This window comes from Prinia subflava, chromosome 1, assembly GCF_021018805.1.
Source record: "Prinia subflava isolate CZ2003 ecotype Zambia chromosome 1, Cam_Psub_1.2, whole genome shotgun sequence".
In the NCBI taxonomy this organism is placed as follows: domain Eukaryota; kingdom Metazoa; phylum Chordata; class Aves; order Passeriformes; family Cisticolidae; genus Prinia; species Prinia subflava.
In genome coordinates, this window is record NC_086247.1 from 106,702,622 (window position 1) to 106,730,560 (window position 27,939).

The 27,939-nt window shown below is 41.6% G+C and overlaps 1 protein-coding gene across 1 annotated transcript; it reads left to right on the top strand.

The window, feature by feature from the left end:
- Nucleotides 1–33: 33 nt before the first annotated feature.
- On the top strand, nt 34–27,527 carry MATCAP2 (microtubule associated tyrosine carboxypeptidase 2). The gene is made up of 7 exons (XM_063406584.1): nt 34–389; nt 7,743–8,422; nt 15,967–16,110; nt 18,224–18,356; nt 19,552–19,857; nt 20,371–20,468; nt 24,390–27,527. Exons 1-7 carry the CDS (start codon nt 365–367, stop codon nt 24,549–24,551), a joined length of 1,548 nt encoding a protein of 515 aa, XP_063262654.1. The 5' UTR covers nt 34–364; the 3' UTR covers nt 24,552–27,527.
- Nucleotides 27,528–27,939: the final 412 nt, after the last annotated feature.

A 27,939-nucleotide genomic window follows, 5' to 3' on the forward strand; every position in this document is an offset into this window, starting at 1 on the left:
TTCGTCAGTTGCTGCCCGTGTTCCTGGGTGGCGTCGGCGGGGTGGCACCCCGGGACACCGACCGCTGCACTACAGATCCCAAGGTGCAGCGCGCCCGCGCCCCGCCTCCGCCAGCGCTCGGGCCGCGCGGAGCCCGGCGGGACTTGTAGTCTGCAGAGGCGGGCGGGCGGGGGCTCTGCCGGCGCGGCTCCCGCCTACCGGCCCGGGGCCAGCCGCGCTCCCCGGATCCGCCGAGGCGGCGAGGCGGGCACATTCCGCGGCGCCCGGCGCTGCCTCCCCTCAGGGCTCCCCGCCCAGCAGCCGGGAGCCCGCCGCGCAGGGGGCAGCCGGCGGAGCAGAGCGGCGCGCTGCCCGGCGGAGCACCATGCTGGAGTCCATCTGTGTCACCGGTGAGGAGCGGGAGCGGGGGCGGCGCGGTCCCCGCCGCGCCCGGGGCAGGCGGCGGGCCGCCAGCTCTTCCCTGCCCGGCGGGGAAGCATCGCCCGGGCGGCGCCGCGGGTGTCACCTGGGGACGGGGGAGGGGCTCCACACCTGCCTGGCTCCAGGAGCAGGAGCCCCCTCGGTGAATGGGGATTGAGCGGGCCCTGACCCTGCCCCGGGACACGGCGGAGTGCGGAGGTGGCACCCGCTCCGCTGGAGCGAGGCACAGACCATGCAAGGAAGAATGCCAATAAAACCATTGCTGATTATATCTGGTGTCTTGCACGCTTTGGCTCTACCCTTTGCTGTGTTCTCAGACAAATTAACAAATCCTTGTAGTATGTGTGTATAAAAACCTGTATTATGACTGTGTAACGATAATACAGACAGGTACTTCGTGCCACGCAAAATAGCTATCTTCTGTGCTTTGTACGTGTGGAATGCAAGAAAACCTACAATACAGTTGCTGCTTGAAAACAGATGTTTTCCTTGTTTAAATTTGACATCCTTTCATGTGTCATTACTTCAGCTGCTCAAGCCAATGTTACTTTTCCATGGGGAAGTCTATCTACAAGAAATATGCTGGAGGTGTCTTAATGTGCCCTCATTCAGTATCCTTGCAATCATAAAGAAGATCTCTTACAGCTACTCTTCTTCTGCATAATTGATATGCTGTTCCATCTGTGCATGGATATGACTAGAGTGTTACTTCTGATAATGGGAACAGAAATAAAGTTCATAGGATCCATCAGAGCATCCCTGGAGATGTGCAATAGCCACTGCCATCTTAAAGGATGAGATTTTGTGAGGAATAGTTATTTTGAGTCCATATCCTTCCATCAAATATTCCTGACTGCACCTGTGCTGCAGTAGAACAAGCCAGAGACCCGCTTGGATGAGAATTTCACCCTGTGCAGGTCTGCCTATAAATCAGTGCTCTGTGATTATATCCTGAATTAATTACATCAGTGGGAGTTTGTTGCTTGATTTCATTAGAGCCAGGTCTTCACTTTTACTGATTATTACTGTGCCCATGTAATTTAATTTGAAGGGCATGAATTTGGAGTCAGTTACATAATACTGCATTTCAATATAGAAGTAAACGTGCAGGAAACTGCTTGCAAGTCAGTGCGTACCTTTTTTCTTTTTAAGGTAGAAAGAGTACATCTCAAATAGCACTGTCATTTTAAAGAAGAAAATCCAAACTGCCAATCAGCCCTAGAAAAGCACAGTTACTTACAAATACTGGCAGCTAATGAATTAGATATACAAGTTGGCTGATAGCTGAAACCTGCTCTTGGTTTTGAAGCTCAGAATTAAAAGCTGGATGACAGGTAACACCTCTACAGGATAAAAGTAAATAGGTGGATATACTGGGGGGGAAAGAAGAGTGTTAGGTTAAATGTCAAAGTTCCCAATATCGTACAGGCTGTAGTTAATAACTAAGATGCTTGTGAAAATAGAACTCAGTGTCAGCGTTTTTACAGAAACTCATTGCTTATTCTGCTGCTAAACCATGTTCAGTCATTATAGATAGAGCTTCCAGTGCATTCTAGTTCAAGCTGCCTGACAGCTTCTTTTCAAAACTGGAGTGTTTTTAAACTTTAAAGGTGTTTCTAGTGGTGAGGAAATAGAATATAGGATTGTGGTCAGATTCTGTTATTCCACAAATACAAGCCTGCAGTGTTTGAGAGGCAGTGGAGCATTACAGGTTTATATATAATACTTCATGGTTTTTTCACAATGTTCTTTCTACAGCCCTCTGCACACACGAACCATACCGTCTAGAGCCCATAAACTACAGAGTGTTGTGAATCTATTCAAATTGTCCGAATATTGGAGATAAACATTTCTTTGTAATGTAATTGTACCTTTGCACGGTGTGTCAAAGAAGTATCTTACTTGTCACATCTGTGTAGTTCCTTTTCATCTCACAGTTTCAAACTCAACTATTGCTTGTAGACAGATCACATACATTATTTCCATTCCTATAAATCTGAAAATTCAAGTCTGCCTTGAAATGATTTCTGATTTAGAGCAAAAAGGAACTCAGCCATATTCTAACATGGCAATGGTAATCTGAAAAACAAAAGTAGTGGCTCGGGCCATTACATCCCTGGGACAGGAGGAAATACTCCACAAATATGTTTGCTAAGCACCTTAGTCACACTTGGAGTTTGGACAGGATTTGTTCATTGTGCATCTATAACCTGAGTGACATCTGCTCAAAAACTGCAGGATCTCTCTGCTATTTTAGAGCAAGGCTACCCAGACAGAGATATCTGTGCCACAAATACCTGTCATTAACCTCATTCCACCTATAGAACAGGTATTTAAGAAGCAACTTAAAATAGTAGCTGTCCTGGAACCTAGAGGAAGGTATTATTTATACAACACTCTCCAAAGGTAGAAAAATGCTTACATTGAGATTTTACCATGCATATTTTTGACTTACTAGCTCAATCCATCAGTTTCTGAAGAACAGAGAGGAGTAACATAATCCAGCTCCTGAATGTAACATAAAATCTAACATTTTTCTGACAAGTAACCTCTGACAAGATTAGGCAGTGTCTGCAGTGGTGAAAAGTTCAAGGCTAGTGACTGGGGTGCAATTTATACATGGAAAGTGTTTCATTAGTGCAGAATTGTTATGAAATTTGTGGTTCCCACATATTCTCTCTTAGCGCTCATGGACTCCATCCCTTGTCCAGTACTGCTGTGACAGTGGAATAGCTACCTGTATATAAATGTAAGTTACAGATAAAACTCCTCTTTTTGCAAAATCAAGCCTGGTATTTTGAATTGTTCCATGACACATAGTACACTTGTGTCTGCAGGATGGAGTAAGTCTAGTAGCGTCAGTTCCAACTGATGTCTTGACAATGGGATTTTGGCTAGGGCAAAACCTAATGTCTTGTGAGATTCTTTAGACTCACAGGGGTAGTTACCTTTGGCTGGCTGGCTGCCCTGCTAGCCCAGCTTATGGGACAACAGACACCAAACACTGTGGTGCTTAACAGGGGTAGAGCTCTTCTCTGTCCCAAGACAGACCAAGCTGCCATTAACAGGAGGGTTTTCTGTTCTTTGGTACCCTAATTATGACAAAATGGGGTCAGGCAGCCCTTGTGTCCCCTCCTTGCTTACCACTTGCCATTGCCTTGCATTGTAAATGTGGCAGATTGTTGCATGTAGTATTTCACCTGTGTCTCTAGGGCCTTGTTTTTATTAATGTGTTGCTGAAGAAAATGAACAAGACATAAATAAATGCAAGTAAACATGATGGAGAATCTTTTAGGAAGAGACTATATTAACTTTGTTGTGGGTTTAAGTGATGCAACCAGGGGGATCCCCTGGCTAGCCCCTCGCCCTGGCCAACACCACACCACGCCCCTGACCACTGAGGTACTTGGATGGTGAGGGCTGCTTCTGTTCCCCACAGCTCTAGGTGTATCAGCGCCAAGGATCAGGATAAGAGAACAGGGAGAGCCTTCTGCATTACTCTCAAGGACGCTTATTCCTCAAAGGAGTCAGGGACAGCAGACTGAGACTACACAGAGCCCTGCACTCGCTCTTAAATGGGGGCGGAACAAGGGGCGGGCACAATACAGGAACAAACAGGGGAGGAGCTCAAGGAGGCACTGACAAAACAGTGACCAGTGGGGGAACGTGGAGGGAGGGTGCAACTTGAGAGGACCAACGGGGTGTCGAGGAATATGGAAACTTCTGGACTGGGAGACAGGGTTGGCCATGGATTAACAGCATTAGGAGGCAGGGTAAAGGAGGAGTTTGGGCAGGGGGTTGGTTCAAGAGAGGACTGAGTGGGACATTCTGGAACAAGGAGCAGGGTTTGGGGAACACACTATCACGTTTGGGTTTTTTTCTTACGTGCTGAAGTACTTGTGCCTTTGTGGCTGTTGAGTGTTTGGAAGTACACAATGAAAAGAATCCTTGTACATAAATGACATGAGGGAGATTCTGAAAGGTAACGAGCCCTGGGCATGTGTTCTTTGACAGTTTTCTACTGCAAAAACAGAAATAAGTCAAGCCAGGAAATTCAGATTTGTACTTCTGAGAACACATGCAGCACATGTGCATGAGACAAAAGATAAAACCTATGGAATCTGTAGTGTGATGCCTGTATCCTGGTATGCAGGGTAGCGTTACACCATAGAATGATTGTTTTCAATTTGCTTTTTTCGTATCTTTTAGAAGTAATCCCCAGTCATCTGTCCAATGGTATCCAGAATTTAAAAGCTGGAAATCACTGCCAAGCAATCCATGCAATTAATCTGGGTTGATAATCCATTCCAACTGGCTACTTTATAGCAGCACGGTAACTCAGTACTTTAGAAATGGTGAAGCAGGTTTTCAGAAGGCAGGCTGTGCAATGAATTTGTTTTATATTGAGTGCTAGATCTCTTTTTTGATCACCAGGCATTGCTAATCATTGGAAACTCTTGGATACAGTAAAATAAGTTTCCTAGAAGACACTGTATTCTTTGGTTGATGCTGTCTGATTTACAGATGTGAATTTAAAATGTTATAGCTTAAACAAATGTACTTTCTAGAACTTTAAATTTAGTGTTTTGCACCATGATTTTGGCAGTCTCACATATTATTTTCTAATTTATTTGGTAATGATATTCAGAAGACCTGTACAAAATTTTAGAACAGCAGTTAAATGACTTCTGCAAAAACTGCTGTGTTATCTATTATAATATTTCAGATGTGCCAGATTAGCTGTTGGTTCTAGGTTTCCAGCACAAACAGGCATGGAACAGTATCCTTTAGTCAGAAGAATATTAAATTTTTCAGCTGCCACACTTAGTTTGGCAGCTGAAAAATCACTTTGCTATGAGATTGTGCTGATAAAGTAACTACAGATTGGGAAAAACTATTTTTGATATGAGCCATGTGCATGTGAAACCTGCCAGTGCATGTTCAGCACTCAACCACCATTTGTGACACTTCCAGGAGAATTTTGATTTACGGCATTCAACGACTGTCTACATATAAAAGCACTTATTACTGGCCAACTGTACCTCTTAGCTCTAACAGCTTGCTGTCATGAGTTTTTGGTATTACATTGACACAAATGTTGGGGGAGGGAGGGAATGAGTGGTTTAAGGTCATTTTGAGTTGTTTCCTTGAATTAAATTTCTGGGGTTTTTTTCTTTCCTATTTATCACTTCTTAGATACATGTTTGATATTTGTTCAAATTGTTCCATTATAGCAGCAATTTAAGGCTTCTGTGTTCCTTGTGGCTTTTCAGAGCTGATTAGTAGAGAAGGTGAAGTGTTAATGATTCTAGTTATATGTTATTTCTTTGTCTATATTTTAAGAAGTAGCTGTGTAATTTCCAATTCCAGTTTTGTCTACCTAAGCAAAGTTGTGTGCTCAGAAATTTAATATGTGTTCAAACATTCTGGAAAACTTAGTTTTCATTTACTCTTCTTAAAAGTAAGGATTCTCATACTGTAATAGTTGATGCAGGTCTGAAGTCAATCTCAAATACTTGCCCTGGAATATGAGAGTGGCCATCCTATTCTGTTGTTCAAAAAATGCACCTCTTTTATGTATTTAGTTTGATGTTGTTCTCCTAGTGATGGGAAACTGGTTTCTCACCACGACAGCTCATGGGAAAGCAAGATAAGTCATGTAGGCAGGCTGTCATGTATGTGATGAGAATGATCTGACAGAATTTGAACAAGAATGCCAAGGAGCACATTCCTGTGCCAAGTGTAGAAAGGGAATTCACAAACTTACCATGGAAGAAAAATGAGTTTGCATAGGATACACATGCTTTAGTAAAAGGTAATAATCTAATGCTTCTATCTCTCTTCTTTCCAGTGGAGAAAACACCCAGGCTGTAGAACACCCATCGTATGTTCCTGCAAATAGGACCTCTGGTCTTCATGTTTTTTAGGAGAGGATGTTTGGGAGAACTGAGGAACACAGGTTGATATGGATCTGACAGAGGCCTAACAGCATGAAATACATTGTCATGGTGCTCATGTTGGGAGCAAAACCAAATTTTACTGTGAAAATAAAGCTGAAATTCGGCCATTGTTGATTTTTTTCCACCTTGGAGGCATTTAATGATCTCTTGCTACATTACATTCAGAGTATAATTACTGTATGTAAAGTAATTACAGCTCAATTATGTAAAACTTTGTGATGAAGCTCAAATCCCTTTTGTAGGCTTTAATCATGCTTCAGCCATGCCTCCTCTTCTGTGAATTCTTTTATTTTAGATACAGAAGTAGGAAACATTTCACTGTGGCACAATTTATTTGTACCAGTAGTTTCAGCTCACCTAATGTTCTAGGAGGAACTGGTTGTCGAGACAAGGGAATAGTTCGAACCAGTGAAGCGAGGTCACTTCTCTCAAACAAGCCAGCACAAATGTTAAATTCAGTTTTAATCCTCAATGACTTTTCCATGCAGCTGCTCTGCACCAGGGACCAGTCTCCCCTGAAGGCTCTGCCAGGGGTCAGAGCAAGAAAATAGGGTTCACTCATTAAAGAAATATTATTTGCGTCTTCCACTTAGTTCAGTTTACAGTATTTCTTCTCATTTTTTAAGCCAGCTGTTAATTGTAGAACAGCTTTGATTAGATGAAATAGCCAGTGTTGTCTTAAGGCTTTTCAGGAGTATAACTAGCTGATCTCTCTCGCCTCTTTGAATATGGCTTATTGTGAAACTGAAGTCTTTTAAATCTATATTACTATCCATATGCTGTTGTAAATTGTTCACAGTGCAGGCCCTTTCCAGTGTTCTCACCCTTTTCTGAGAGTAAATTCCGTGAGTCAGATTTTGCAGATGAGATCACACCAGACTGCTTGTATGGCAGCACAGGTCCCAGTGGGACTTCACTGTAAACACTGCTCATATGCTCCTATACAGTTTCCTATTTGTTAAGTTATTCTTTATCCTTACAGAAGGCCGTCCTTGCATGATACAGATCAGTCAGCTCAAAACTATACATTTGTTAATGGAGCAATGTGGATGTTAATGTAAATATTTGTGAAGTCCTGCAGAGTCTTTTTTTAAACAACTAAGTTCTTACCTGCCAGCAGTAGTTGTGCATGGAGATGTAAGAATAAATACTTGTTCATCTGGATCTTACTAGTCCCAGTCTAATGGTTTAAAAGTGATATACACCCTCAGTTCTCCCTTACGCATAGAACTCAGGATTAATGTGATGTGACTGCAGTTGATATTCTGTGTTTCCTTTATGCTGCAGTTTTGAGTCCTTACGATTATTATCACTGTGCGAAAATCAAGTTTGTCCTCATATTGTTTTTTCTCCTAAATGCAGAAAAACTTCACTGGCCTAAGACAGAGCTTTCTAGGAAATCAGTCCTGAGTCTGGAAGTACATAAGCTGAACATTAATAATGAAAACAGCCTCCAGCATCCACCTTCCGGCATCCTTAAGGACATTTTCACAACAGGAACCAGCAGCTACAACGTCCTTCTGCAGAGCAAAGAGGAGAAGAAGCACCACGCTCAGAAGCAGCCGTCCGCCCACCACAAGAAGCACAGGAAGGGCGCCAAGTGCTGCTGCGGCTGGCGGGGCGGCGAGCCCCGGCGGCCGAGGGCGCCGCTGCCCGCGCCGGGCGGGCGCTGCTGCGGGCCCGGGCAGCCGCCCCTGCTCGGCGCCGGCCCCGGGGCCGCGGCCCTCAGGCTCGGCGGCAGCGCCGCGGCCGCGGCCAGCGCCGCCGCCCCGGCACCGCGGCCCAGGAGCAGAACCAAAAAGCACTGCGGGCTCACCAAGCCAAAGCAACCCCAGTCCGCAAAAAGCCGCGGGAAGGAGGGCGATGCCGCTGGCCAAAAGCTCTGTTTGCTGACCGCAATCAAGCCGTCCAACGTGGAGAAAGAGAAGGTTAAATTTTTCAACTCGGATTTCACGTACAACCCCCAGTTCGAGTATGAAAACCCTGCTCTGCCAAATGTGTTAGCTAAGCACAGCCATGCATCGGACAGATTTCTGAAGCAGGTATAGTTACTTTTATCCCCCTCCATTTCCAATGATTGTTTCTTCCTACACTTACATGGTATTTGGCTTTGTTTGTAGCAAGTAGTTTCTCCTTATTCTCCCATGCTGTTTGAAAAATGCATCAAAGATGAGAATGCACTAGTAGAACTGAAATAAAATCTTATTTGTTAAAAAAATAAAACCTTTCTAAAATTTACAGGAGTTTAAAGGATAAAGGTACACTTCCTTCTAAATGGGTTTACGTGAAACATAATTTAAAGCAATAAAGCTTTTTAGGCAATGAAGCAGGGTCCAGCACAGGAAAAATACTGTGCCTAAACAGGCAGAGAAATAAGGCAATGTAGCAATCCTCTGCCTGCCAATCCTCTTGGTGACACAGGGATTGGGAGGACATAGCAATTAATTGAGGTCACCATTATTGGATAAGCATATGTTGATGTTCCTTGTTTTAATCAACTTTGAAAGGGTATTTGAATATACATTAGACTCAATCAAGCAGCTGTCAATTCCATTCCAGAGAGAGGTAAATTTTAAGAAGATAATTTTGGTTTTTCATAACATGCAGCCATACTGGTAACATAGCTACAGACATTTCCATTCCATGTAACTGGTTTGGCTTCCTACCTGAGTTACAAAAAAAAACTAAACAAAAGCCTTGTTTTCACCTTTGGCCTAAGTTGCAAAACCCAGTACTTACCTGTACAGTAGCAGAAGCAGTACTCCTCCCACTTTGGCTATTTTTAAATGGTTTAGATCTTATTTAAGTCTGACAACCTTTTCTAAATAGAGACTTGTGTTTTCAGGTGACGCTTAACTTGAGAAGACATCCTGCCATTCCATGAGTTTCACTTTTTTGTGATATGAGTATTTCACTTAAAACGAAAAGTCCTGGTGGAAAAGATACATGAACTAAAAGGACTAGGGATTGTAAGAACTGGTCCCTGACTTGTGAACAGACTGATTTTTTTTTTTTCTAAATCCAAGAATGTACAAAAGTGTTATTACCCATTACATCATTGTATTGATAGTCTCTCTTTTCACATTGAAAATATATATCTGTATATTTTAACAACTCAGTTTCTGGGTTTTCATTAAAAATTTACTTTCTTTATGAGAAAAGGGAACAGCTGTTCTATTCTTAAAGTTTTCTTCCATGCTTCCAAACAACCAACTAAATCATAATGACACCAAATAAAACTGCTCCTTGACTAGAGCTTTTTAATAGGTTTTTTCCTTTGATTTTTTTTTAGCAATATTAGCAACATAGGTTACAGTGAATCAATAACTACTGATTTGACAAACCAGATTTAGTACAAATTATCCCTTTTAGAGAGGGCTAGCAGAGCCTTAAAACTCCTTTTATGCATGACAATTTTTCCGGAGCAAGCTTGTCTTTGGTTTACCCTTCTTTTAACAAAACCCCCTAAGCCCAAATACTGAGTATTTTAATAACAAATGATTCCTCAATGTTACTCAGATTTGTAACTCTGCGTTTTTCCCTGTCCATAAAAAGTATGAGAAAATAAAGGCTCTGTAACAACTTTATAAAAGGCAGTAAAGGATTTAATATTCAAGGAAGTATGATATTTCTGATAGTTAACAAGGAAGATACAAATTGTTTCACAAAATTTAGTTTGAGTCACTAGAAAAGCATGTATTCAAAGTTCAGCTCCTGAAAAATACCAAACAGAAATACCTTGCACTTGAAAGTGCCCAAACCAGCAGTGTTAACGCAGCTCTAAGCCCAGCAGGTGTCTCTCTCTCTCTTTAATCTACAACTAGCTTTAGAATTTTTCATCTCCACGCAGATTTGAATTTAATTTCATGCAAATTTACTACCCAGAAAAAGCAGCATTAATCAAAATTTTAATCAGCAAGTATTGTAGGAGCACTTGCTTTTCCTCATTGCTATTTTTTTTTCCATTCAGATTTTACTTGTCAGAAGAAACACTTAGGTATCTTACAGGAAGTTCAGATCAGAAAGGATGACTTCAGTGGCAAAAAAAGTACTCACAGTATCAAGAGCTGGGTTTGCAGTAAAAATACAACTGTGTGTAGTCATCCTTTTTGCTACAAAAAGGTTCAATTCAGTTTTGTTAGAGTTTTATTTGAGGCACATTTGGCTTCTGTTTATTGCTCCACTTATTTTAGAAAGCCTTGGTAACTGTGAACAGACTTATTCCTATTTTTTCTTGCGAAATGTGCTCATGGCAACTTACTCTTGCTTGCTCTTTTATGAGTAAAAAGCTCATACTCTCAGCTCATGGTCTTTTATGAGTAAAAAGCTCATACACTCAGCTCTTACTGACTGAACCCACCAGTTTTAGAGGGGGCTTTTAGGATACCTAAGTGAAATGAGCTCAAAACCTGACAATTCAGAATTTTAGACAATTTTTCAGTCATGTCAAAAATCTTTTTACCCACAGCTGTGCATAGCTTGCTAGGAAATTAAAACAGATTTTGTTTTCTTATTGCCCTTTCTGCATTTGTGCATGTCTATGAAATTGGTTAATACAGCATTACTGAAATATGTCTGGAGGACAAATCACCCTCTGCCCCATTTATTTATTTTTTTAAAGGCAAAGAGCACTGAAGAATTGCAAACCATTAACCCAGCAGTGGTGCAGTGGAGAACACACAGGCTTGTGAGCACCCACTTTACCCCATGCCTCTTCTTAAATCAAGGCTTTTAAACGTTGGGCACAGCCCAACACTTTTATTGATTGACTTTTCACAGACACAGAGAAAACATTGTTGAGTTATTAATGCATTTGAAAAATGCTAATTTTAGTGTATTTCTTGTCATACTGTTGTCTGTTTCTCTTTTCCTACTTTACGATATTTTCTTCATAATAAGGTTTTTTCATGAGTCACACAATAAGGTGCTTTTTGGGAAGTAAACTGGAGAATAGAAAATAGCATGCAGATTTGCACTCTTCACAGTGGTTATCATATCTGATATTAGAGAAGTTAATTCTCTTACCAACATGTTTCAAGGTCACTGCAGCAGCTCTGTGCTCTACAAGTTTTCTGGCTCAAACTATTTATCCCTCATTCCTAGCACACAAAGTGTTTGTTATTTTTGCTCAGATGCTAGAGGTGGCAATATTTACTTAGAAATAATTGTTCCCAGTGTTTGCAGAACAGATGAACTTAAAAGTTATAATCTGCTGAACCAAAATCAGCAAGTTGCAATTTTGAGTAACCTGTTTCTTTGAACTGTACAAGGCAGCAAGAATTCTATTTCTGTATACATTAAAAAAAATACAAAAAAACAAAAAACAAACAAAAAAAAAGAAAACCAAACCTAACCATCATTGAATGAGTAATTATCCCCTCCCCAAAAGAGTTACACATCCTCTTTCCTTGTAGTCATAAGAGTATAGCAGTTTTGAGTTCATAAATAAACCAGTTATCCCACATTGCAAGTGTTTGTGTGACACCTTTTAAGGCAACAATAAAAGCAGCCTACAATTAGCAAATTTATCAGATGTTTGGAAAAAATTTAGATGGAACTGGAAGACAAAACAACATGGCATTCAACACTGAGTAATCCTTTGCTATGTCCAAGTGATGTCACAGCTTAGGCATGTAGGAGATTCAAAAACATGATACTGTCTATAAAAAAGCACTTAATTGTAAAGCACTTCATTCTCCACTAGTAACAAATTCCCTTGTTAACTAAGATTTATAGATAAGGTGTGCTAATACATAACACAAAGCACATCAGGCCATCCAAGTGGCACAGATTCTCAGGGTCTGACATGGTCTCTCTTCCCCTAGAAGACACTAGTAGATCACTTCTGGTGATACCACAGTAGGCAGGTAGATTTACTTCAGAACAGTCTCATACAAAAACCCAGTGAGTATTAACTTCAAATTCTTTCCAAAGTAATTCAAAAGTTTTTAATTGAAAATGTTTCTACCCACTCTAAATTATTTAAGTGTGACCTTTATACCACTAAGAACAAGCTGGCAAAGGAAAAGCCCCTACAGACACTGAATAAAACCCAAAATACTACAGCGTGAGAGAACTAGCCTCAAAAATGTACACTCACCTTCCCCCCTCCATTCCTCTTGAACCAACCAGCCACCATTTTATGGCTGTTGATTAGACTGAGGAGCTCAGCCTGGTACTAAGTGTTGGCTAATGATGCACCTTGGAAGCTTTTTTTCCCCCAGCAGATGTTATGCAGGAAGAAGAGCAATGGTGTGTGTCTACCTTGTCTGTCTTACAAATCTCAGCAGAGACTGCAACAAGCCCTTTGCAGCAGAGCTGCTTCTGAATGCAGGATGAGCTGACTCAAATAGGGGGCTTGCTCCTAGATCATTGATACCCCTCTCTGACTTTCTTACCTCATACTGCTCACAAGAAGTCTTACCAGTACGTATTTCTACAATAACTCTCAGCCACTGAGCTGTGTTGCTGAACATGGGTGACTTTGGATACAGAGACCTACTTGGCTGTAAATAATTTGTTTAAAAAGCCAACACCACCATAACCTAAACCAGTCAATTAAAAAGCCTTGCCTTGCTCTTGTTAGTGCTTCTGTGTCATTGCTTTCTTGACCATCAGTAGAGTTTGCTGTGCAAGAGGGCTTGTCTTGGGATTGCTACTTCTTTTGGCACTCTCTGGTAGTGATCAGAGGGATAAGCAGGTAATATTGAAAATAAACAGGAGTTGTTACTCCTAACCAGTAACTTGGTACAGCTTCATAGTTCTTCTTCCATTTTTTTACTTGTTGCTGAAGAGTTTACAGTTTGGCCTTAGTACCAGTGTTCTGCTGTCCTTAAGGCTGGAAAGTAAGCTCACAGTTGGATGCTGCAGTAAGCAGCAGCTGGCACGCTCTTCTGGATTTTCCCCTTTCCAAGCAAGTTTTTGCAACACCTGACTGAGTCATCTCACCTTGGAGGCAGGCACAGAATCCCAAATTAAGGGCTTGGCGTTGTAATCAGTGCCTGGAAACCAAACATTTCCCATATCTCTTCCCCCAATGAGAATGGTTGTGACAAGAAGTGTCCAAACCAGGAACATCACTGGCGATGGGGCTCATCTCAGTGTCAGGGCCATCTGCCACTCCCCAGAGATTTGTGCGCAATGTGTCTGTGTGTGATGACTCTCCCTGTTGTTTTGGTGCTTCCAGCCACACCTGCCTGCTTGGAAAGAATTTGCAGGACTTTTTTCTGTTTCACTTGAAACAGAGTCAAGAGGGAAGGTGATGGGGGTGAGCACCCTTCTTAGTAATTTCTGAATATCTGTTCAGCAATGAGGCTTAAGCTTAATGACTTTCTGAGCATGTAGGTGTTCAAACTTGAAACACCTGTCCGGATGTGGATGGAATGCCAGGATCTGGGTTACCTAGCATGGCATATAAAGTTTCTGCTTGAAGCTGTGAACTTTGTCAGGTTGAGGTAGGAGAGGTTGGAGTGGGTCTGTGTTTCTTCAGGAGGACCTGTGTCTGAAACCCTGCTATTTGTATTGTGCTGTTGATTCAAGTGTTTCACAGCATTTAGGAAAGTCTTCAACAGTCCAGGAAGGTGCCTGCAGGCAGGCAGGAGGAGCTAGACTAACTTGGGTCTCCTGACACCCAAAATCATGCTGCCTCCTGTAGCATGGAGGTCTCAGCTCCAGGGATTTTGCTATTGTAGACAGCCAAGCAGGAGGTTTGGTGTGTTCAGTGCTCATTTTCTCACCATTTGTTGTGATGAGGTGGTTTTAGAAAATGCCTGCACTCCAGCTAAGGTCAGAGAATCCTCTGGGATTTAATTTCAAATGAACTTAGGCATCCTAAAATTTAAGTGGGTATGTAGTGTTTAGTCTTACAGATTTAATTGGAATTTAATATCAACAATACAAATTTCATGCTAGAAGACTGATTGAGAGATGACTCTTTCCAGAGTGAACAAATAAATAAACCGATATACCAAACAACTAGTAGGTGACATAAATATCTTAAGGATCTGGCACTTGGCAAGGGAGACTGAAGAACTGTTATCATGAATTGTTCAGGCTGCTGGCTGAGAATAAACTCCCTGGGAAAGTGGTGGGAATATTGAGGTTACTTCTTTAACCAAGGATTTTATATAAGGCAGGCAAATGCCTCAGCATGTGCAGATGCTGAAAAAAATAATAAAACAGATGATGTTTTTGGAAGATAAAATTCATAGGTAGTGAAAAAAAAGGGGGGAAATGGTTTGGAAAAATATACAGGACAAATCCTGAACATTAGGTGCAATATTTCTTTGGCATTCAGGTAAGTGACATTTCCCTCATCAAAGAGCTATTGGACTTTAAGAATATGTCTAGCTGTCGTTTATGGGTTTCAGCAGCAATTACTCATGGTTGCTTAGTTTCAACTTGAAAAACATTAGAGAAGGATTGTTGGTAGCTATGAGAGATAAAAAATTAATCCAATTTTTGTGGCAAATCAGTCAGTCTGCCACATAGCTGGAGACAAACATGTTCATGAAAGGAGATAAGTGTATAATATAAAAAAGGGTTCAGTCTGCCAGATTTTCACCTTTATTGTTAGTGGTATTTTCTTAGCAAGAGCATAAATTTTTTAAGGTAGTGCCAGCAGCTTCTGTTACCAAGTCTATGACAAAAAGCTATTCCCTGTAGCTGGAGTGTTGCTGGGAAAGAAGTTATTCCATACCACATTTTCTTTTAAGCTTGTGAAATTACATTCTGGAAAGCAGATAACTGGGGATGAGCATTTCACACCCCACCAATAAAATCTTCAATATGCATAGTTCAGATCATGGTTGTGGGCATCATGCTAAGCTTTGCACCTACAAGGGACTTCTAGCAGCAATTCACAGGAGAATTTTTGAAAGCACTCTATTTATCTCATGAAATAGGCCTTCATTTTGGGGGGTTGTAAAGAAGTACTGTGGTCTAAATGAAAAGTTTAAATGAAAGTTCTGTAAATAAAAGTTCCTACTCTCTCTCCTCCTTTCTCACACAGACAACCATGGTACAAGAGATCTGATTGTAAGGAGACATTTTTGGTAGAAGTATTGTTAAAATTATAGTTACACATCTGCTTAATCATGGTTCAGTGTTCCTACATTAGAAAATGCCAAGAAATGAATTGAGATGACAGTAATAGTTGATATTTTTCAAATTCTTTGGAAAAACATAAAAAGACACATGCTGTCAAACTGCAAATGTCCTGGAGACCTCTTACATCTGTTTTACAGGACAGTTGTACAACATTACCGAAATTAAAGAGAAAATGCGTATTACCTCACTAGTCTGATGATCATCTCATCATCACACTGATGTATGTGGGTCTAAGATGAATTGATCAGAGTCCTTTTTCAGTACTTTGGCGTTAATGTACATCTGAAGGTGGTATAACTTCATTGCAGAGCATGTAAGCATGTATTAAACAAGTACAGCCTGTTAGTGACTGCCAGTGAGTTAAGAAAAGAAAGACTTTAAGAAAAAAAGAGAGATTGAAGAGAGAAAGAATACAAGTGTCAGTCTGACACAGGGATTTTAACTCCACTGATATTTTCTGTGCTTTTTCATTTTATAGTCCATTAATATTATGAGGCGGACATTGCAGAAATATGGAAGCTATGAGAAATTTGAACAGGCCACTGGAGGCAGCTTGCTGACCAAAAGTCGCATCTGGAATCACGTCAGGAAGTACATGGTGAAGGAAGGCTGTCTTGGTGAGGTAAGTCCTGCACTGGATCAGGAAAGGAACACTTATGTAGACCTTAGACATTACACATGGATGGACCCAAGAGACCATGGGAGGCCTTTCCTCCATGGTTACAAGAATGTTCCTTTAATCATACTTTTCTCATGGCTAAGCCCAGTCTAATGTTTGAACAATTGAAACGACACAAATTCATTGTGAACGCTTCAGTCATCTCTCTGAATCTGTTTCCTGATTCATATATGCTTGTTCTTTAACTCTCTTCTTTTGGGAGTACCCAAGAACGACACCCTTCCTTCCCTCCTTTTTTCAGCTACTTGGAGACCAGCACATTTCCATATATTCATCAGTTCTGCCATCTGTTCTCCTGTATCAAATTATTTACACCAAAGGAAAGAGTTAAGAAAAGGCCAAGAAAAATAAGCAGCTGCCCGAGAGAGTGATTTATAAGAAGCAGCACAAATGAAAGTGACATAAGTGAATAAAAATGTCTGAAAGAGCTTGTTGAGTTGGTTTGAGTGCTGTTTTTTTCCTGGCTTTCACCATCTAATTTTTTAGAGACCTGTGAAAAAACTTACTTTCTATGTTCAGAATTTTAGAAGACCAGTTTGATGAAGTTACATGAAATTGCTTGGAAAAGTCAGATGAAATTGAATGTATAAAAAAAGGATTAATCCAAATGAAATCACCAGATGACAGAGTCAAAGACTTGGATGAGAACACTGGCAGCGAGCAAGAAGAGTCTGAAATCATGAGACAAAAATTAATTTCCCAGAAGCTAGGTTTAATTGGTAAACATAATATTACTAGGAAAAACTGCTGAACTCATCACACATCTTTGTGAGACTATGATTTGACACTGATGACCAGACTTTACCTTTGTTTCTAAGAGAGGGATTTATAAACTGCAGTTTAGAGCAAGCAGAAAAAATTTGCATGTTTTGTTTTTTCATGTGCTTTTATCTCCCTTGTCATTTTTGGCTTAGTTTGACTTTGTGGCAGCTGGATCCTACATCCTCATCCAGCAACCCATGACCTTCTTAATGAAATGCTTTGATTTTTCTGTGAAAATAGGGTTAATACATCACATTTAGGATGGTCTAAAATATGAACGTACTCTCTCCAGATCAAGACGTGTTAATAAAGCTAAGTGGCACCCTTAAATCTCAATGCTTTGGGATTTACCTATTTTTCCTAGCTCTTAAATGCAAGTTTTATGGGACCGACCATTTGCTGTTGAACTTGAAGTTGAATGGTGAGTTTTGAGTACAGGGAAGTGTTCTATTGATGCCTTTGATCCCTAGCTCCTTTTTTTTTTGTATACTGAAAAAGTAATCTTTCTTTAAAGTAGTCTCCCTTATACTCTTCTGAGCGGTACTGTTTCTTTAGGCTTTACATGAGGAGGGAAAGGTGCTTAATCTTCAAGAGTTTCACTTTTCCCTCTCAGTCACTTGTTTAAAAAGGCTTTTTGAGTCAAATAATAAAATGTATCAACATGCATTAGTTTCCTTCTCTGCCAGTTTTTGTTTTGATTACCAGTTTGCCAAGAGAGAACAGGAAAGCAAGAACTATTTTGCTGTATAGAACAAAACAATACCAGTATTTCAGTATTTCAAGTCTGCATCATGTAATAGGAGAAAAAGTACACAGTACTTCCTTCCCCTTCTCATTCAAGTGGCTTTAGAACTGCAACTGAAATGCCTTCAGACAGCAATTATATTGGTACCTAGTGAATTAACGTGTTCTTATCTAGTATTTTTCAGTTCTCAGTAATACTAAGATAATTCAACACATTTCAAAAACTGGATTTTTCTCACATGTACTGTGCATGCAATTGCTCCCTGCCCTCTGAGTCTAGTCAGTGTTACCATACTGAACTTTTCATGTCTCATGTTGGTCTGTCTTCACCCTCACTCACCCCATAACGTCTGAGGTTCTCTCAGTAGCACAGGGGTGAGGAGGATAAACTCATTGAGAAGGCTCTCTCAGGTGATTGCTGATCACAAGACAGAGTTGTGGAGGGCAAGGGATCAAAGAGAAATTAAATAATGGAAGGGCCAGAGGGAAAAGCAGGAACAGGAGGGGGAAGAGAGCTCTTTCAGTTCTACCTGAACTCTCTCCTCTTCAGATTGTGGTCCATCTCACGGAGGACCTGCTGTCCCGAGCCTCCATGACCGTGGTGAACGGCCGCCCCACGCTCACCATCAATGTCTCCACTGCGCGAGAGCACTGGCTGGAGGGGATGCTGAGACACGAAATTGGTATGAGCATGACGTCCCTTCTGCAGGCAGAGGGGAGTACTTGCATGCATTCTTACTTAACAGCACACTGATGGGCCAGGCACTGGACAGATGCAGAAAGAGGGAACATCCCTATCCAAAGAAGATGGAGATGTGCTAAAGGGAAGGAGAAACCTTTTTATTACTGCAGCATGCAGTGAAAGGATTCCTGGGTTCATGGACGTTAGCATTTTAGGTCAGATTCAGAGCAAGCTTTTGAAGTAAGCCTACCAGCTAGTCCCACTTACAGCACTGAAGTTCCCATGCCAAAAGAATGTTAGAGTAGGCAAAGAGTAATCCTTTCAGATGATGCTAGCCCAGAGGCTCTGCTCCAGGGCATACCTTCTGTGCTGTCACTGCTCGGAGATGTTTTGCTCATGAGAGCAATTTTTTTTTAACTACTCTAGAATTAAAAAAAAAGGGGGAAACAAAAATGGTGTGACCATTCAACCTTGGCTCCAGCCGTGTCACTTTATAAACCTGCTCCTGTCATGCTGCACTGCTTGCAAATGTAGGCATGCTTTAGGTATGAAGATTTTACCCAGTGATCCCTGAACTGGTGTAAAATTGCTGTGGTTTTGCATTACACAAGGTTGGCCCAGCCCTGTGGAAAATTTCTACAAATTTTTCAGTGCATCTGTTTCTACTAAGTACATAAATGGATAAACTTGGCTGGTGCCTGAATATCAACTGAAGAATAAGCCTTGCAATTGCCTAGAGCCACTGTTACTCACATTTTGAGGGACACAACATCTTCCAAGGCTGCAGTAGTGCTGTTTAATCACTTTCAGGAGGCAGTATTTCTGCCCTTTTACCTTGATTTTCCTTCCTGCTATTCTCTACAATGCCTAGCCTATGCCAGAGACAATTCAGCTTGTAAGACTTCAGAAAATCCTTTTCACAGATTTAGAAAGTCAAGTCCTCCTGATAGTTGCATTCCTTAAGCATTTTCAGGAATTTCACTTGCAGTCAGCAGGCGAATATTTGCATAGTGGGCATATCTCTAACAAAATTCTCTGTTGTAGACAAGGCTAAAGTCATCAGTTTTCCTTGTGCCCAGTGCTACCAGCTCAGAATTCTGAAATGGTTATCTCCTTATATATTTCATAATGTTTTGTTGATTTTGGATGCTACTGTTCTAAGTGCCACTGAGTCCTTTTATTTGGTTTTTTTTCAGGAACTCATTATTTTCGGGGTTTTAACAACAACAGCCAGCCTTGGTGCAACCGTAATGGACGTAGAAAACATGGGTTAAAACCAATCAACCCTACAGAAGAGGGGCTAGCGAGCATTCACAGCGTCCTGTTCCGCAAAGACCCTTTGCTTTGGAGAGCTGCCCTGCTCTACTACACAGTGTACCAGGCCAGCCAAATGTCCTTCAGTCAGCTTTTCCAGGATGTGGGGAAATTTGTCAAGGACCCCAATACTAGGTGGGATTACTGCGTACGGGCCAAGAGAGGGTGGACTGACACTTCACAACCAGGTGGGTTCCCCATTTGTGTTCTCTTGTTTTGTACTTGGGGGAGGTTTTCAGAACATGCACAGAGCTCCCTAATCATGACACACAGTAAAACCTTTGCGAAAGGGAGAAATTGGACTCCACACTTTCTGAAACGGGGTCTCAGGAATTCTGCTGTGGAAAACAAGGCTGAAGGTGTTCATGAGTGACACCTTCAAGCTGAATCAGTAAAGATTTTTTTTTTTTTGGTGGAAGTGAAACTTAAATGCAAAACCTTGAAAAAATTCATACTCACAGTTTGACCTGCTTTCTACAGATGTAACGTTGCCTGTGGTTATTCACAGGCTGTATTTTCTATGTTTGATTTCTTCTTCTGGCTAGTGGGTTTTTCCTCCCAGACAGTTTTCGGAAAGGTTTTCAAAGTCAGGGATATAAATATCTAGTTTTTAAAAATAAAATTGTTCTGCCCATAATGGCTTCTGAAAACATGTTTTGACTAAACACTGATAGAGTCCAATGTATCTCCATTCCTTTCAGGCTGTTTCAATAAGGACCAGGTGTACTTGGATGGCATCCTCCGAATCCTGAGATACAGGGACTCCATTGACTTCCATCTTCTGACAGCCCTTGGAAAGGTGATTGAACTCATTATTTCCAAGGGTACAATTTTACCATTTCAGCAAGCCTGCATGTAACGAGCTATGAGTCATGGTGCTTTTACTTTGATCTAGAATTCTCTGCTCTGTATAGAACTTTCAATTACATTGTGCAAGTTGCAAGTATTTTGAGGTCCTAAAAATTCCTACCTGCTTTTCCTCATTCTTCACTTATAAGGTTAAGATTTTATGGTCATGTTTCTCAGACTTTCCTCCCTTAAGGGTACTACCTGACTTGCAGTACAACAGACTGCCTTGGCCAAACAAGACAGGGACTAGATAAGGCAGTGGTCCTAGCAGAAAATAAAATGAGCCATTTGACATTAATGCATCACCCCTTCCATCACATGAAAACGAGTATTTCATCTCAAAGTTCTCTCACTGATGTCAGATGTTTTTCAAAAATGGGGAGGGTTTTTTTCCCCAGAATAATTGTATTTCTACATTCACAGAATGTGAATGAATTTTAGGTCCATTCTAACTGTCATGGTTTGTTTGTTCTAAAATCATCCTAAGAAGTGCAGAAATTTTGTCACACTTCCTGAACCAAATCCTTTGTTAAGCTTTCACAGTTCGTTAAGCAGGGTTCATACATAAACAGGGAGTCAAATGGACTCCAGCTTGCATTTAAAGTTGGTATATCAACATTTCTGCCTACTTAGCAACCAATGGGTGATAAGGGGAAGGGGCATATTATTATAGAGAGTTCCGGTCCACGTTTGAGTTTTCTCTTTACTGTCAGAAACATCCTTGCTGATAAGCAAGAGCTATTTAGGTAACTGAACCATGTAAGGAAGCTTTGAAAATAGAATCACACTGTCAAATAAGTCTGCAACTTTCTCTCTGAAATTTCCTTTTGCTTTAAGCCTGCTTAACTCCACACAGCTTCTGCCTGCTAAACCACTGAACATACAGTTCCTTTACTGCTTTATGCCTGTCTCTCTTCAGGGAGTCTGCAGGTTGTCAGGCCACACTAAGTCATTCCTCATAAAATTACAGATTCCACTGTGATCCACATTGCATGGCACCCACATTAAAGGTCTACAAGCAAATTACTTCTAGCAGTATGATAATTTATAAGTTCTTGACTTTACAACTTTTAAAATCAAGGGATCTTAAAATGTATTCTAAATGGTTTCGTTTCAGACATGTAGTCAAGCTGGAAATATGTGTATCAGGGCAATGCCTGCTCTCAGCATCACAGATTAGTTGAGGTCTGCAGTGATCTCTCAACATCATCTAGTCTGACTTCCATGCTTAAGCAGTGTCAGCTAGAGCAGTTTGCCCTGGACCATGCCTAGTTCGACTTTGAACATCTCCACTGATGGTAACTCCACAACCCCTCTGGGGGGCCTGTGCCAGTGTTTTTCCACCCTCATTGTGCAAAAGTGGGTTTTGTTCAGATGGAATTTTGCTCGTTTTAACTGGTGCCCACTGGCTCTTGCTCTGCCAGTGTGTGCTGGTGAGAAGAGCTCCATTCCCGTGTTTGTACACACTGACAATTCCTATGAACTTGCTTTTCTCCAGGCTAAACAGTTCCAGCTCTCTTAGCCTTTCCTCACAGGAGAGATGCTCCAGTGCCTTAATCATCTTAGTGACCCTTCACTGGGCTCACTTCAGTATCTCTGTATCTTCTCATGAAAGAGAGAAGTACAGAACTTGCACTGGGATCTAGCCTAGTGGTTTATCGCCACTTTAAATAGCAGATTTGTTTTTTAGGGTGGAGTGATAGGATCAGGTTGTTCCAAAGGGAGCATTAAGCTTGGCTAGCACATTTTCCAGGTCCTGCCTTCCTGTTGCTAACAGTGTAGAAGAGCATGGTGTGGATACATGCAAGATGTTCAACATACTTAGAAGTGACTAAGGAAAACACTTGAAACCTGAGAAAAGGTGCTTCTTAAAAGGTGCAGTTTTAAAACTTTGCAGGAAAGAATCAAATACAGGAAGCACTGCAAAATACTCATGTGGTAATTGCATGCAAATATTGCCGAAGAGAAATAGAATGTAGGTATTGGGTGCACTTGAGTATAGCATAACTACCAGAGTCTGAAAAAGTAAAAGCAGCAAAATATCACCTACTCTTGTGTTTCCCAAGAAACATGAGCACATAATGAAGAGCATAAATAAGTCTGTTTTACCCTCAGTCTGTTTTATCTAGTGCAATGACTGATAACATGTGGTAAGGAGCACAGCCTTAGGATAGGATTATGTTTTTGATCTCCTCAGGATGTCAAATTTGGTAATTTTTTAGCAATTGCAAGGAGTGGGGAAATGTCCCGTTCAAACCATATCTCACATTATAAACACATGTTTCTTGTTTGCAGCAGTAACAGAAACCTCTGAACATAAATATGAGGGGGAAAGGATGCTTTTTCTTTCTTTAGGCAGGAAAAAAGGCCGAATTTAATTGCATGTGGTGCTGTGTTTCCAGACTGAGATGGTGTGATTTTGTAGAGCTCCTCTTCTAAGTAAGTTAATTAGGTGTAATGCCACACAATCTTCAAATAGCAATATCTTAGTGACTTGAATAAGCCTGGGCATGGGTGTCTGTTCGTTTTCTTAATTGGGTGCATCTTGTCCCTGCAACTAGAAAAGCACACTTGTGTACTCAGACGCACATTGATTCTCTTTGTGGACTTTGTTCCAATTATCATCGCTGAGATATGCACTTGTTTCTATGGATCAGCTTTAGCAATCTGGATTAAACTGTCGTGTCTTTGTAGAAGGCCCTTCCATGCCCCTTTCACATTGGTGAATCCTTCATGTGCACTTTGAATTGCTGCTGAGTAGAAGCCACCACCTGCCAAGAGGGCAGGCTGCTTCCAGGGAAAGCAGACTCTGCAGGGCTCAGCTCCTTAGAGGAGACATGGGGCAAAAAGGTTGGAAGGAGCAGGCTCCTCTGAAGCCACCTGGCACAAACCTCCTGTGAAGAAATAGGATGCGCGGGTTAGTAAGCACAGGGAGGCTGGTGGCCTTTGCCAGTGCATATGCTGCTGTCTGCAGGGTGCCCAGAACACAGCTTGGAGACAAAGCAGCAACCACACAAAGTTCATCACACTGGACGGCTGCCCAACGAGTCCGGCTCTGTGCTTCCATGGCAGCTTGTGCCCAGCCAAAGCATTCATCCTTTCTGGAATATCATTCACAGCATCTTGAGCTTTTGTGATTAGAAGTCCTAGGTTTTAGAATCATAAGACTTTCCATTTTTCTTAGGGAAAAAAGCTATCAGGTCCTGTAAGAGCTGCAAAATGAGAGTTCAGCACCAATACCCAGAAGGCTCTGATGTCATGAACCAAACCCAGTCTCCATGCTACTATTAATGGGGAAAACAAAATGACTAAAATTGGGATGCTTAGGTATTGTTCATGCTGTAGTGAGTTACTAGAGGTGCATTTTAATTCAGCTTTGCATAAGCACATTTGCTAGTGAGAATGAAACAGCAGAGTTCAGGTCAGCTGACACCATGCATTTCCCAAGCTGTTTCCTGTACCGTGCCTCTCCTGCCTCCATTTCTAGTTCCCTAATATTTTGCACAGTGTTTTTTCCATTCTCATTTAAATCTTTCTGCCTTGTTGAGAAGATATTCCAGGACTCACATGTGCTCCATCCTTTCCCTCTCTATTCCTGCAGCTTCTGCAGATGATTCTCATTCACATTCCTACAAGTCTGTTTACTGATTGAATCAAAAGCAGAATCAGGAATTACGAAGGGGTTTGCTAAATTTGCACTTCTTTTGCATCTTCCACTGAAGCACATAGTTGCTCATGTTTTCAAACGGTTCTCCAAGGTTTTAAATTCCCCTTCTCTGAAATATTTTCTCATTTACAGGAGAGAATTTATAGCAGCAGCAGAGAAGCAATGGGACTGTACTGCTAAACTGACCCATGTCCTTCCTTACAGATCTCATATGAGGATGTGGATCGCCTGAAAGGATTAGCTGTGATTGAGAACATGAGGGTGCCACACTTTTTGCAAGACCATGCCCGGTACATGGAACACTTGAAAAAGATCATGGAAGTCAACGAACTGACTGACGAGGAGCTTCAGGATCTCATAAATTAGCAGACCTCCATTCACTTACTGTGTGAGGATGTAGAACTGGACTTCCCAGAGCTTGCAGGAAGGGACTTATGGGAGGGAAGAGTGGCCAGAATATGTGGAATTCAGAAAAAGCCCCTTTATGTCCTTTTGCATTGTGATTGTATACTGATTATTTTTTAAAGGGATTGTGCATTTTTGTAAAATTTGGCTTAGATATTCCTCTGCAGTGATCTGTCAAATCATCTACACTATTTTGTATGCTTGGTATAGTGCTCAGTGCTGTCTCTTGTAATATATTGCCTTCTCCCACCCAGGTTAAGAGGTGGAGGAAAAGAGACAGAGGAGAAATTCCCCCTTAGTTCACTTTTGTTTGCCTTATCTTTGGTCATAGCTGTCACGGTTCATAGCAATAGAACTGCTGTAGATTATGCTGCATTGCTGTCTGCATAACTTTCTCATTTAGTCATCACTGCAATGAAAACAGAAAGTTTAAAAACAGAGCACAGAAGCAGGTCTTTGTGCCTCAGGATCGAAGTCTGTAACATTACGAAAAGTTTCAGGGTTTTTGGGGTTTTTTTTCAGTGAGATGATCAGTGTTAAAAAAAGAGAGGAAAGGTAGGTAGTGCTGTTTTAATGACTGTAAGCAGATAGCAAAGCTTTCCGCTTCATTCTCTGAAAAAGTTACACCGTTTTGTATCTTTATGTGTATAGTACATGTTTCAGGAAGCTGAATTCTGGGAAGGGTCTCCCTCCTTTGAGGACAAGCATAGCATGTCTAGGAAATTCAGCATGGCAGTGTTTTGGAAGGAGGATCGAGCAAAACTGTGATTTCATGACCTATGGTTCTAAATAAATTCAGGAACACAGGGCCACAATCCAGCACAGCAGGCAACACTCACTTCTTTGTTGGGTCACCTGAGCCTACAGAGGATCAGGTCACATTTTTGAGCAGTACCCCCGCACTACAGCAAGCTTGAGCTTTCAGAGCTCATTTCAAAAACAAGATGTGACTGGGGGAGAGAAGACAACTCCCAAGTGCCCTATCCCTGTGTTCCAACAGAAGTGCTGCACCACTCTGAAGCAACTTTACCTCTGTTTTAACTGCTGGTGCTATATCCAGGACCAAGGAGAGAAAGCTCCTTACAGCAAAGAGCTTTCTCTAGTCACATGATGAATAACTTAGATGATGCAAGAGGACCTTTACATAAACTACATTTTCTGGTTGTGGAGTATTATGGAATTGGTGAGTATTCTGACAAAGGGTTTTATTTTAGTAGAATTTTACAAGGGCTCCTCTGAACTCCTGGGAAGCAGCTGTGGTCAGAGAGGGTGGGCAGAAACTAGTGGGAGCCTTGGAAAGGGCTTCTGCCCTTTCTTACCCTGCTGCTTTTGCCCACTGGTAACAGGCATGGCATGGGAGAAGGTGAACAGATGGAGCCAAGGTTTCCTCCACACCACATCTGCATGAACCTGAGCCACAGGATCCCTCCCCTCTTATCCTGTTCTTTAGTGTAACAAATGCAATAACTCTCCCACCTTGTTTTATGCCCAGGACATTACCAGACATTACAGTAAAAGTTTGAGAACACATTTTCTGATCCTTAGGAAAATCTGTGAGGAAAAGGTGACGGTTAGCTAAGAGGCCTGAAGGTTTCTGAATAATCCCATAAAAGCAGCTGCCTTTCAGATACTATTGCAGATTGTTTGCAGTGGCTCGCTGGCTGCTGCAAAAAAGAAAACGTGTTCAACAAGCATAAATTTACTAAATTTAGTTATTTTCAAGGCAGGGACTGAGAACTGCTCTTGGTAGCCTTAATTTTGTGTTGTTGGTATTGTTCAGTAGCTGAAAGCTTTTCGGCCTCTCTATGCTGTTTTCTCTCCTCCTTCAGGCTGTCTAGTTTGATCACTGGTGACTTTGTCTACCCAGCTTTGTTTTAGAGCTGTGCAGAGCAGGCACAGTGTTGCAGCAGCCTGGCAGGAACCATTTGCAGTCAGTCACTCACACGTGCTCCAGGTTTTGGCTCCTTTGCCAGAAACAGCAAGAAAGCCACGTGAGACTGAAGTCAAGCCAAGGATTACAGTCAAAATCTGTCTTTGGAGTAAACTGAGCAGATCATTTGAGCTACACCGTGGAAAAATCTGGTTCACTCTGACCCTGGGATATGCAAAAGGGACTGTCCTTTAAGAAAGAAAAATTCTGAACTGATTTTATTCTGAGGAGAGATCCCTGCCTTTCTCCCATGACTTCTACATAAGCAACGTGATTTTCTTCCTCCAACAGTAGTAGCATCTTATAATCTAAGGGCACGTGCCCTCAGTGTGTCCTCAAAACCAGGAGGCTGAGCTAGTCACACTTCTGCCACAAAATGCTATGCCTACAGGCCTGACTCTTTCACCACTCTGTAGCCCTAAACACTACTACAGGCCTTTTTCTTTACTTGAAGACCTGCATCATCGTTTTGCAAAGCAGTAGGTGCCATTAAACTTCCATTCTTCATTATTCTTGAAACAGATTTGCCTGGTGCAAAGTTTGGAGTCTGGAAGTGGTCAGTTTTAATATGTAGCAATAGGTGAAGCTGTCAGCTTCTGGTTTTGGCATCAGACGTGTCCTTCCTCCTGTCCAAGTGTTTCAAATTTTGAAGCGTAGCTTTTGTAAATTTTCCTGAATTTTTGTTTTTTCACTGTGAAGAGGCTGGTTACTGAGTTGTGATGCTGAAGTTCTGTGATAGAGTGTGTGGACAGCAGTGGTGAGCAGCAGTGAGCTCATGTCACTGCACAGTTTCATGGTGTCGGTGCTGTGTTGGCAGCCTTTCCTGGTTGCCTGGCTTGGTTGCTTTGCTGTGTATCTATGTCTTGCTATGTTATTCCTATACAGAAACCTGGTTGGCATTGGAAAAGCCTCCCCATTTCACCAGACCAATTTTGAAGGGGATTTTATACAACTTTTACAAATAAAGACAAAATAATGACAGAAATAAGAGTACTGAAGTGTTAAATCATGTTGTGTGAGAGGTTTACGCTCTCCAATGGCCTCAGCTCTACAGCAACTTGGACATCCTATGTTGTGTGTGAAAGAGGTGCCTTTCTGACTCCATTTTCAAAAACATCAACTTAGGGTTGGAGTTACCCTGTTGAAAGTTGGAGTTATCTGTTGAAAGCTTACACTGGGTATGGCTCTCCCTGCTCACTCAGAAGGCTGCTCATGAGGAAATTATCCTTCCATTTTCTAGGATATGGTCTGAAGCAGCATTGGAGCATCTTCGCTGCAATGCAATTCTCAGCACCATCCATGTGGAAAATGGCAACTCCAAATGTCCCATTTTAACATTCTGATCCACCCCTCAGAGCCTCCCCCCCTGCTGCTTCATTCCAGCACTTCCCATCCCCTCTCACATAAAATGTGCCTACT